This window comes from Chelonoidis abingdonii, chromosome 1, assembly GCF_003597395.2.
Source record: "Chelonoidis abingdonii isolate Lonesome George chromosome 1, CheloAbing_2.0, whole genome shotgun sequence".
Lineage (NCBI taxonomy): Eukaryota > Metazoa > Chordata > Testudines > Testudinidae > Chelonoidis > Chelonoidis abingdonii.
In genome coordinates this window covers 15,464,691-15,477,757 of record NC_133769.1, presented here as the reverse complement: position 1 = coordinate 15,477,757, position 13,067 = coordinate 15,464,691, and the positions used below count along the sequence as shown (strand labels likewise).

Here is a 13,067-nt window from a genome sequence, read left to right as displayed (position 1 = left end):
CGTTGATTTCTGGCGTTGCTGTGGGTAGCTCTTCCGTAGCTTCCTGTTCCCGCGTCCCCCGCCCTTGGAATTCTGGTTGATCTTATTTGTGGCGGGTGGTTCTGCGTTGTCGTCAGTCATTCCGTTGATTTCTGGCGTTGCTGTGGGTAGCTCTTCCGTAGCTTCCTGTTCCCGCGTCCCCCGCCCTTGGAATTCTGGTTGATCTTATTTGTGGCGGGTGGTTCTGCGTTGTCGTCAGTCATTCCTTCCCTCTCCAGCTTAAATTCTGGCGTGGAGATCTCCTGAACATCTCCCAACCATCTCCCCCATTATTCCTTCATAAGTGTCGTACTTTGCATTTGTCCTTACTGAATTTCATCCTACTCATTTCTCCCGTTCGTCAAGATCATTTTGAATTATAATAAGATATTGAATAGAACCAGACTCAAAACAGATCCCTGTGGGACCCCACTTAATATGCCTGTACATCTTGACTGTGAACCATTGATAACTACTCTCTGTGTACAGGTTTCGGAGTGGTAGCCATGTTAGTCTGTATCAGCAAAAAACAATGAGGAGTCATCGTGGCACCTTAGAGACTAACAAATTTATTTCGGCATAAGCTTTCATGGGCTGGAACCCACTTCATCAGGTGCATGGAGCGGAAAATACAGGAGCAAGTATAAATACATGAAAAGATGGGAGTTGCCTTACCAAGTGTGAGGTCAGTCTAACGGGACAATTCAATTAGCAGCAGGATACCAAGGGAGGAAAAATAACTTTTTTAGTGGTAATGAGAGTGGCCCATTTCAAACAGTTGACAAGAAGGTGTGAGTAACAGTAGAGAGAAATTAGTATGGGGGAAATTAGGCTGTTTTCTCTGAGTACAGTTTTCCAATCAGTTGTGCACCCACCTTATAGTAGGTTTGTCTAAGCTATATTTCCTGAATTTGCTTATGAGAGAGGCATGTGAGACAGTATCAAAAGCCTTACTAAAGTCGAGATGTATCATATCTACTACTTTCCCCCGCTTCCACAAGGTTCGTTACCCTGTCATAGACCAGTTATACCATGATTTGTTCTTGACAAATCCATGCTGCCGTTACTTATTATCTTCTAAGTGCTTACAAACTGATTGTTTGACTATTTGTTTCGTTATCTTTTCAGTTACTAAAGTTAAGCTGACTGGTCTATAATTCCCTAGAGTGTTCTTATTCCCCTTTTTATAGATAGGTATTATATTTGCCCTTTTCTGCTCCTCTGGGATCTCTCCCATCCTCCAAGAGTTCTCACAGATAGCCACTAATGGCTCAGAGATCTCTTCAGCCAGTTCCTTAAGTATTCAAGGATTCATTTCATCAGGCCCTGCCAACATGAAGATATCTGATTTGTTTGTTTGAACATGCTGACTTGTTCCTTCCCTATTTTAGCCTCAGATCCTAGCCAATTTGCACTGATATTCACTGTTAGTTGTTTGATCACTGCTAACCTTTTCATGAAAACTATCTGGCCAAGTGAGTATTCACCCACGAAAGCTTATGCTCCAAAACGTCTGTTAGTCTATATAAGGTGCCATCAGACTCTTTGTTGCTTTGAAAGAAAAAAGGCATTGAACACTTCAGCCACTGCTACGTTTTCTGTTATTGTCTTTCCTTCCTCATTGAGTAGTGGGTCTACCCTGTCCTTGGCACTCCTCAGGTTCTCATGTATTTGTAAAATATTCTTTTTTGTTACCCTTTGTATCCCTAGCTAGTTTAATCTAGTTTTTCCTTGGCCTTTCTAATTTTGTCCCTACATATTTGTTTGGTTGTTTTTTTTAAATATATTCATCCTTCATAATTTGACCAAGCTCTAGCTTCCACTTTTTGAATGGCTCTTTTTTGAGTTTTAGGTCACTGAAGATCTTCTGGTTAAGCCAGAGTGGTCTCTTACCATAGCTTCTATCTTTCCTACGCATTGGGATAGTTTGCTCTTGTGACCTTAATAATGTCTCTTTAAAAAACTACCAGCTCTTCTGAATTTTTTTCCCTTAGACTTGCTTCCTATGGGATCTTACCTACCAATTCTCTGAGTTTGACTTCTTGAAGTCCATTGTCTTTTTTCTGCTGTTTTCTCTTCTACTATCCCTTAGAACCATGAACTCTACCATTTCAAGATCATGTTCACCCAAGCTGTCTTCCACCTTCAAATTCTCAACCAGTTCTTCCCTATTTGTCAGAATCAAATCTAAAACAGCTTCTCCCCTACTTGCTTTCTCCACGTTCTGTAGTCAAAAGTTGTCTTCTATGCATTCAAAGAACTTGTTGGATAATCTGTGCCTTGCTGTATTATTTTCCCAACAGAAGTCTAAGTAATAGAGTCCATCATCACCTCCGACTCCTGTGCTTAGGATGATTGTTAGTTCTTAAAGAAAAAAAGCCCCATCCACCTCTTCTTCTTGGTTAGGTGGCCCTACTATAATGCCACCCTTAGTTTTTTACCCCTTTTATCCTTACCCAGAGATTTTCATCCTGTCTGCCTCTCACTTCTATCTTAACCTCAGTCCACGTGTATACATCTTTGACATAAAAGGAAACACACCTCCTTCCTTTTTTCCCTGCCTGTCCTTCCTGAATAAGTTGTATCCTTCTATATTGATATTCTAGTCCTGTGAATTACCACACCAAGTCTCTGTGATGCCAATCATGTTATAATTGTGGTTATTCATTAGTATTTCTAGCTCTTCCCATTTATTCCCCATACATCTTGCATTGGTAAGCGGTGAGAGCCGAGGGACGTGCTGGCCGCCACTTCCCGCAGCCCCCATTGGCCTGGAACGGTGAACCATGGCCAGCGGGAGCTGCGATTGGCTGAACCTGCAGACACTGCAGGTAAACAAACCAGCCTGGCCCACCAGTGGATTTCCCTGATAGGCCGCATGCCAAAGGTTGCTGATCCCTGATCTAAGATGTTCATTAGATTTTGCATTTATATTCCTTCTTGTGCCCCCTGGATTCTGACCCCTTGCCAGGTCTCCAAGTAGGTTAGGTCAAATTCAAGATACATGTATTCTGGTCCCGAAAACATATGCATTGATAAAGCAGCAGCGTGTGACCTGTGGCACCTCACACAATAGCTTTTAACTACAGGATCATGGCCAGATTAGAGCCCTGAACACGTGAGCCATACCCTAGATGACCACTCCAAAAAACCTATTCTTTGTAGTGGCTTTCTGCACAGCCTATCCACAGATTTCAAGGATATATCCACCATCCTGCTGGGGATAAATATGTTGTCAGGCTGTTGGATTTAATGCAGAACAGAATTTAACTCATCATGTTTAATATGACAGAAGGGAAAAAAAATTAAACCCAAAAGGTAAAACAAATATAGATAGAAGCAAGAAGGAATAAGAATCCTATGAAGACAGTGTTGTGATAGAGGAAGAAAGTTTTTCATGTTCTACTGTTTTTAAAGGAACAGGAGCAAACCTTAGATACCCCAGTGAATACTATGGAGTCTTTAAGAAGATCCTCACCTATAAGTTTGTTTTCTTTCACAAAGCATCTGAATTCTGCCCCGGGAATTAATTCACACCATTTTCGAAGCACAAGCTACAGGACAAAAAAATACAACAACATGTCAAAATATGGCTTAAGAGAACGAATTGACTTTTTTTGTCAACACACACATATTTTGGTCTTAAGATAGTACCTGCTGTTAAGAAAAATATCACAGGATACTCTTAACACAAGGGGAAAACCCCTCACAATTATAATGGGTGTAATTATCTTGGCAAATAAGCCAAATTTCTTTGAAATCTTATCTTGTCACTTATTTACCTGTGAAAAATACATGTAAAAACAAAATTTTATCTCTAATACACCATAATTTTGCCCATTGGATCTCTCTCCCTATACTCCACTAGCATGACACAGAACTCAAATATGAAAAGCAATAACATCTAAAGACAAGCACGGCATTTCACAGATGTGTACTTGAACATTGTTTTAAGACTCAGGCTCTGCCATGCAATTCAAAAGAATACATCAGTAGCAATTTTAAGGACTCTGCCATTGTGCAAAAATAAGCCACTGTTAATGAGTGCATAAGATCCGAACAGTCACCAGAGCTAAATGCAAGATTTACATACCCAGCTTCTCATTCAATACAATGGACTTCGAAGATACTTCAGCTTAATACTTAAAGGGATCACTAATGCACTATACCTAGGTCAATGGCTCAAATCCAGTACATTCAACAGTGACCAAGTCTAGGCAAAAGGAGTTGGTGCCTCTGTCCTGTTCTCAGTGGACAAGGTAAAGCCACCTAAATTGGTCTGCCTGCTGGCAGTCTCAGCAGAAAGGCTAAGGACTAAAATAGGCCAGTTAGAGAATGAACTCCCCCCTCAGCCATTCAAGTTTCCCCTCCCGGGACAAAGTTGACACACTCTGGGAGAGCATTATGGAGAAGCTTGTAGGGCCACTGCTTGCAATGTATCTGGTGTGTGGACAAGCAGAGAGAGATGTTCGTCAGTTTCCGTAACTATTAGTCTGGCTTTTTTCTTTTTTCCCCACAAGCACTAAAGTGTTTTCTTGCTGTCATCCAAGCATAAGCATCAGCCCTCTCAAGGGTATGATACTTAAATTATCTAGAGCCAGGAGAGGAGTCTTACCTCATATTCCAAGCAAGGATCAGGGGTATCATCAGTACAGTGAATAAATCTGGAAAAATAAATTACACTGTCAAGATCTATCGTACATAAAACTGTTTTTATTCAGAGCAAGCACTACAAACTGGAACCATGCATCACGAAGGCATTGTTAAGCATTTCTAAGAGATTTTAACTCTAGAAGTAAAAAACAAGTACGGGTTTGCCACTGGCAAATGCCTCTTCCTTGGCACACCCAGACAGTTAGTCAAATGACCCACAGAAATCATGTATCACCAATTAAGGAAAAGCCTTTCTTGGGTATGAACTTCATAGAGAAGTTAACTTAAGACAAATTAGAGAAAAGGGAGAAAATTATTTTAAAAAGGAGACACTATCAAGTTAGATTTGAGTCAAAGTTAAACTGCGTCAGAGCAACCTTCAACCAACAGAAAGCTTTCTACAACCACACACAACATTCTCATCCAAACTATTGCTTTTTAACAATGGGTATTTCCCTAGAAATGGTTGGAACATCAACACTGTAGCACTAAACCTCAAAGTGAAACTGACTTTCTTGGATTTTCATTGACCACGCTAAGAGAAATGCAAAAAGATAAACAGTACAAAAAAAGTGACAAGTACTCTTAATGATTTAAGAATTTACTAGTAGCAGAGAAAAGTATTTGTTTATCATGTATGACAGTTATATTGATGGTGTCCCTTCAAAGTACTTCTCCATTGTCAAGATATTATTTGCTTGCAATAAAACTACACTTTGCCTTCCTCTTAAATAGTTATCCTAACATGATTGCACTGACACAGAAGTAGCAAGCACTTTGATGTTCTAGTTTCATTACATTGCTTGGAGCAAATGTCTCCAAGTACCTTTCTCTGGTAACTTCCTAAAGCAATGCACCCTTCAGTGAACCAAGCGATATCACTATGATTCTTACAGAAACAGTGGATCTACTTTTCCTTTCCATCAATGGGAGAAGCAAAGTAGTTTAACTTGCCACTGCCTATACCAGAGCATGGCATCTTTCTGAGTCAACAACAATAAATAATGCATTTAGAAGAACAGATCTTAAAAGACAGAAACAAACAAAACCCCAAAATATCCCTGCTCCCATGTTATTCACACACATTAGATATCTGTAGGCAGACACCAAAGCTTTTTCTCTTGTGAGTTAGTCTCTTATTCCTTCGTTCATTAGCCAGTAAGAATAGAAGCAGTTATTCCAATGCCAACTATTATGTAATCTCTATATTTTCACCGGAGTAACTATGAACACTACAATAAATCCTGTAACTTTCAAAGGAATGATAACAAAAGTATATCCTCCTTCTAAAAGTAGAGCTCCCAATCTCATTTGAGCTGTTAGTAAAATGCCTACCATTTGGTGAACAGCTCAACCGTGAGGACAAGCTGGTTAAAAGGGTAACAACTAAGTGCCCTCTCAAAAGTGACAAGACTTATCCAAATTCAGTAAAGATTAAGTAAGTAAGAGGAGGTTACTTACCTGTAAGTGGAGGTTCTTCAAGATGTGTGGCCCCTATCTGCTTTCCACTGAGGGTTTACACACGTGTACCATGTGTATAGAACTGGAGAATTTAAAAGTAGTGTCTGTTGGTCCACGCACGCATCCTGACTCGTCTCAGGGTTTCATCTGGGGTGACAAAGGGCGGGGCAGACCATCCGCATCTCCAGTTCCTTCTCCACCACAAATCAACAGATCTACCGCCTTGGGGAAGGAGGGCAGGAAGTGGAGCCCCTACGCAGCCCTGACGAGGTTCTCTCCACCAGTTAAGGGATAAGATTACCTTGGGTGGGAACTGTGAGCCTGACGACTATGGTGTGATGAATAGGCGAGTAAACTTTCTGAAGCCTCCTCTGCAGGCAGCGAAGGCAGTGATGTACATGCACGAGGCCATGTGACTCAGGAGAGAGAGGCAAGTCCTGGCCAGGACTGAAGGATTGTTGACTACATGAGTTATGAGCTCTTGCAGAGTCTGGAACCTGTCTTGTGGTAGGTAGGCCTGAGCCGTGATTGAGTTGATGGTGGACTCTATGAAGTCTAGGCATCGTGTAGGGTTTAAAGTTGACTTTTTGGTATTGATACTGACCCTTATAGAAGAAAGGAGGCCCAGCAACACAGAGATTGAGCCCTGAGCTTCTCGTCTGGATTATGCCACCATGAGTCAGTCGTCGAGATATGAGAATACAAGTACCCCATAATGCCTGCTGTGGGCTGCTACCATGGAGAAAACCCAATGAGTATATGCTTTAATATGTGCTACAGCACATGAGATACTGATTTCCCTCATGTTGCATACTATGATCAGTGCTCCCTTCCACTGCATATCTGAATATCTGAAATGAGGGTATCTGCAAGCTGCTCCTTTCTATACCAATTTGGTGCAGTCCTTGGGGACCTGGCAAGTTGGCAAGAATAGTCCTAAAATGGATCAAGTTTAAGTGACCCTCTGGTGCCTTTGGCAGATACTAAGAGATGTTACTGCTCCTCTCCCTTTAAGGCAGGAATTAAAAACCTTGCATCCCACCTTCAGCACCTGTAGGCTGCCTTGAATACAGGTACCAAGTTCAGCAAACCAGCAAAATGCCTGATAGACAACAGAATGCAACTGGGACACAGTGTGAAAATGATCAGGAGTGTCCGCTGAGCCACACCTTGAACACTGCATGCAGTTCTGGTTGCCCCATATCAAAAAAGATATAGTAGAATTGGAAAAGGTGCAGAGAAGGGCAACGAAAATGCATAGTGGGATGGAACAGCTTCCATATGAGGAGAGATTAAGGACATTGATGCTGTTTAGCTTGGAAAAGAGACAAGTAAGGTAAGGGGGGATTTGGTAGAGGTCTATAAAATCATGAAAGGTGTGGAGAAAAGTGAATAAGGAAGTGTTCTTTACCCCTTCCCAAAACACTAGAACCAGGGGTCACCTGATTAAATTAGTAGGCAGCAGGTTTAAAGCAAACAAAAGGCAGTTCACTTCACACAATGCATAATCAACCTGTGGAACTCATTGCCAGGGCACATTGTGAAGGCCAAAACTATAATGGGGTTCAAAAAAGAATTAGATAAATTAATGGAGGGTAGGTCCATCAAAGACGATTAGTCAAGATGGTCAGTGATGCAACCTCATGCTCTGGGTGTACCGAGTCAGTGGTTCTTAACCAGGTTACATGTACTCCTGGAGATATGCAGACATCTTCCAGGGGGTACCTTAATTCATCTAGAGATTTGCCTAGCATTTCACCAGGCTACATAAAAAGCAGTAACAAAGTCAGTACAAACTAAAATTTCATGCAGATAATGACTTGTTTATACTGCTCTATATACTATAAACTGAAACGTAAGTACAATATTTATATTCCAAATGATTTATTTTGTAATTATATCATAAAAGTGAGAAAGTCAGCAATTTTCCAGCAATAGTGTGCTGTGACACTTCTGTATTTTTATGTCTGATTTTGTAAGCAAGTAGTTCTTAAGTGACGTGAAACTTGGGGTACGCAAGAGAAATCAGATTCCTGTAAGGGGTACAGTAGTCTGGAAAGGTCAAGAGCCACTATACTAAGTCTCTAACTGCCAGAAGTTGGGAGTGAACAACAGGGGCTGGATCACCTGATAATTTCCCTGTTCTGTTCATTCCCTCTGAGGCATCTGGTGTTGGTCATTGACGGAAGACTGGATACCAAGCCACATTGACCATTAGTCTGACCTTGTATGGCCATTCTTAAGTTCATAATGAAACACACCTGAGTCCAGTCAAAGCTAAAATGGAAAAAAGTTTTAAAAAAATAATCTGTGAATCCTTCTTTCTCCTGCTGGAAATTGCCATGAATGTTTCCCATAAGATAATACACCGCTAGCCCTGAAGACCATCTTGAATGTATTCATTCTATTAAGCGTTAGCAGGGCCTATTTTAAACCAAACTTATTTGGTACTGAGTGTTAACAGGCACAGCCAAAGCCATCCAGTTACTGATCTGTGACAGATGAGGCTTTCCTTGAACACTGGAAGCAAGAGGCTGAGCAGAGTTCCTCTAACCTAAACACTTAAGGTTTAAAAGCACTAGGAACAGCAGCAAATAATTTGCACACATGCACAATTAAGAGATGCCAGGGATCCTATTTCTGAAACTGTGTCAGAACTTATGTTTCAGACACTAGCAGGGGCTGAAAGACCTAACCCCCACAGCTTATAGAGCATTCAAGAAATATGGTTGGTCTCCATTTTATTTATTGAAATCTTATTAACAGGTAAACAGGAGAAAGATCCCATTTTGTATATTTCACAAGTATACGAATCCCCACTGATACATAGTTGCTAACACACATCACTGCATTGAGCAGATATATGCTGTTTAATTCCGTTCACCCTTTGCCCATAAAAAGGAGTGACGTGATTTACAATGCCTGCAGCAAACATCACACTAAAGGGGCCACAAATTGATTTGCAAATCACTGTAATTACTCTTGTGGATAATAAAACAAACGATCAAAGTTGTAACGAAAATTGTAACAGTTATTTTGTACCTGAAGAATACTACAGACTTACAGTTTGATCCAAAGCCTGAACACAAGTCTTCCCGCTGACTTGAGCAGGCTTTTTGATCAGGCCCTTTTTCTCTACCCTTAGATTTAATTGTTAGAGATTTTTACTTTAAGCACTTGAGGCAAGTTGGAGGAGGTGGTTCATATGCCACTCAAAAGGGGCCTTGCACCAAATGTTCTTTTACGTTTACAGAAATGATGGAAAACCGAACCGAAAGATATCTTCAAATGTCTAAGGGCATGCCTACACTATAAACATCAGTCAGCCTATGTAAGGTTGACTTACAACCACCTCACTAATTACTGCAGTGGTTCATGTCCACATTGCCCTTCTTCTGCCAGTGGTGCGTGTCCTCACCAAGAGTGCTTCCATTGACTTAACAGGGGACGTGTGGGGGGCTGAGAGCCTGGGCTCTTAGCTCCATGCCGGGAACAGGGCAGCCACACTGGGCTTCTTGGCTCCCTGTCTTACGTCAGCCTAATGCTGTAGAGTAGATGAAGCTTCAAATTGCATATGGTATACTTGAGTTAGGTTAACCTACCACCTGTATTAGCAGTACATGCAGCCAGAGGCTGCTGTGTTATCAGCACACTTTTGTATAGGGATGAGGTATGGACCTTATACTCTCATCAGGAAAGAGACTTAACAGCTTTCATATGCATTGTCTTCATCAAATCTTTGGGATCTCCTGCAGGGGACAGAGTCACCAACACTGAGGTGTTCAAGTGAGCCAGTATACCCAGCATGCAAACACTCCTCAAACAAAGATGCCTCCGCTGGCTTGGACATGTGCACCAAATGGATGATGGGAAAATCCCAAAGGACATCCTCTATGGCAAACTGGCATCGGAAAAAGACCCAAAGGACACCCAAAATTGTATTTCAAGGATGCCTGTAAGAGAGACCTCAGTGAAATGGACATGGATAACTGGGAGGATCACATTCAGGATCACAGCCTTTGGAAACAAGAATTTAACAAAGGTCTGCTAATACAGGTGGTAGGTTAACCTAACTCAAGTGTATCATATGAAATTTGAGGCTTGATCTACACTACAGTGTTAGGCTGATGTAAAGCAGGGAGCCAAGAAGCTCGGTGTGGCTGCCCCGTTCCTGGTGAGGAACTGCGTGTGGTGCAGAGAGCCCTGGCGCTCAGGCATCTCCGCATTTTCCCTCTTAAGTTGATGGAAGCACTCTTGATGAGGATGCGCACCAGCACCACCGACAGAAAGGCAGTGTGGACAAGAGTTACGAGAGACAAGCAGTCCAGCTTGGCAGAGGAGAAAAGAACTTGCATGAGACAGAGCCCAAAAGGTTGAAACACCACCTTTAAATGTGACAGATGCAACAGATTGTCTCTCTCGAGTGGGTCTCTTCAGCCATGGCTGCCATAAAATAATTGAATAAATTCTCTCTCTCTCAGGGGCACATATCCATGGTTTATCCAGACTAAAGGATGTCTACTAGAGGTCTGACATGAGTAATTAACACATGAAGGGAGGCCTCATTTGTTGGAAGATAGAATTAGAGAGGTAAACATATCATTAGAATGAAAACAGAATATTTGTGCTAAATACGGTAAGTAAATTGATCAGTAGGTGGGGTGGAGGGAAAGAATGTGAACCAGCTAAGATAAGAGGGGGGACAACCATTTACTAACAATTGACAAAGTAAATTAGGTATGTAGAGATGAGGTAAGGAGTAGGTCAAGTGTGGACAACACATGGACACAGCATCCTGCACAGGGATTGGTTCCTACAAGGTAACCAATCCAATCCAAAATGTATGATGCAATGTATAGTAAATGCAATGCAATGTGTAAATGTATATAAAGGAAAAGTTTTTCTGTATAACTGGATGTGTGGTATGCCCTATACCCACTCCTATGCTTGAGTCTGATTAACACAGCATAGCTTGCTGTAAGCCAAATAAAAGAATCTGAGTGATGAAATCTGGAGTTTAACTGAGTTTTTTGGATCCCAGAGAACTGGATGAATTTTTCTTTCAGAACTGGACAAGGTGTTCTGGATAAGCCAAGTGGAAAAGATCTCAGAGGGAATCCCACTATATACTAAAATCATTTCCTGAAAGGCAGACAAAAACAAAACAAGAAAGTTTTGTTTACAGGAGGGACAAGGTTTTCAGCTTGATACAGAATCCAGTTAAAATGAGAGTTCTTACTACCTATGAACTACATTAGGTTATTTAAAAAAACAAAACACAAAACACAACTGGCTTAAGGCTCCTACCACACACCAAACACTGAATAATCTGTTTTCTGTTAAATCAGGTAAGTAAAATACAATGCTTACATGAAAGAGAAATAACACTGACTGCACTGTAATTCGTGTGCTGTGTTCAAGTCCTTGTTACTCTATTACTGTTCCATGAGGGAAGTTCTATATCTAACAATTTTAAAGCAATTGAAGTGCCAGCTTCATGTCAGAAGCCAAACGTTTAAACATTGGAAGTGCAGCCAGTCATATTCAAGATGCTCTGACTAATCAGATTGTATATTATTTATGATCTGTACTACAGTAGCACTTAAATTGGGACTCCATTGTGCTAGAGACAGCAAAAACACCATCCCACTCTGACCTAATCAGCTTGGTATAAACGAACAAGACATAAAGAGGGTGGGAGGGGAAAGAGGCACAGAGAAATGAGGTGATTTGCCCTTGGTCACAAAGCAGGTCATGGGCAGAGCTGGGATAAGAAACCAGGTCTACCCATAACCCATTCAGTGTCTTTTCCATTAGACCACACTACCACCCAAACAATAGAGCTTCTTTTACTAGTTGGATAGTTCAGGAGCACAAAGGTAACAAAATATAAAGAAATGTCTAATAAAAAGTTTTTTGGCTGTTTTATGTCTGAGCAAAAAGTTTTTTCATCTCACTAAATACAATCAAATCTATTTCTCTCTCTTTTTTTACAAGCCCATCCGAGTGAGAGGACACACAATGTCTCCAGTTTTCACCTGCTCAGCATTTTACTTCCATACGCTAGTTGCATTTCTAATTTTTGCTTGCCAAGGTCTATGGTGCTGGCACTTAATCAATAGCGTAATTAATAGAGACAACCTTGTGATTCAGCAAGTCTAATCATTTAGCCTGTTTGACTGCTCATGTTCATATGAATAATTTAGCAGTTCAGGAATGCTATGAATGGACTGGATTAAAAGCAGGATGTTTTATTCAACTACCTTTTATTTACAACAGTTCATCTAGGAGGAGGCCAAAATGCTTTACAGATTAAGGTAGGATGAATTTTGCCCCAGGTAGGTACAACTCTCACTCAAAAATCAATAGAAATTGTCCAGGCTAATTCACCCTATTACAAACTAAGGCCTGCTCTTGCAAAAACTACCACAGTATTTTACACTAACATTACAAAAATAGCTTTTAGGAGAGAAGTGAAGTGTAACTTTTCCCCAACTGAAAACATGTCAGTCTTTAGATTAGATTGTAATTACCTATATCACAACTTGCTGAGAAGCCCAAGGTCTCTTGCTGGGCATCTTTATACAATGAGAAGATAGGGGACACAATCCCATTAACTAGCATGCAGGCCTTGGGGTCATCATACAAGAAGGCTGATACCATTAAATCCAAACTGGACTGAGAATCTAAAATGAAGTCCTTACTAAGAACAGTTAAATGTCTATCCTTGAGCTAAGGGAAGAGCAAAGCCAACATATATCTCCTGCATAATGAATAATGATGAAGCCCCTGGGCTCATAAGTGTCTTCTGTTTACTTTGGCCAAAGCATTTTCCATCAGCCTCACTGGGATTGGCACTAAAATTTCAATGTGTCCATTTGCGTAGTGGTGATAGAAGCAAACCCTCCATTGGATTATTAAACCCTCTTTAGTAA

At 41.0% G+C, this 13,067-nt stretch overlaps 1 protein-coding gene across 3 annotated transcripts in view; it reads right to left on the bottom strand.

Moving 5' to 3' along the window:
* CDC123 (cell division cycle 123) overlaps positions 1-13,067 on the bottom strand; it is an 87,167-nt gene that overhangs the window by 49,478 nt on the left and 24,622 nt on the right. For all 3 annotated transcript variants that reach the window (XM_032798300.2, XM_075064237.1, XM_075064234.1), the window contains exons 7-8: positions 4,634-4,682; positions 3,497-3,572 (exon numbers count right to left, since the gene is read on the bottom strand). In XM_032798300.2, the coding sequence (XP_032654191.1) occupies positions 3,497-3,572; positions 4,634-4,682 (125 nt within the window). The remainder of the gene's footprint in view (positions 1-3,496; positions 3,573-4,633; positions 4,683-13,067) is intronic.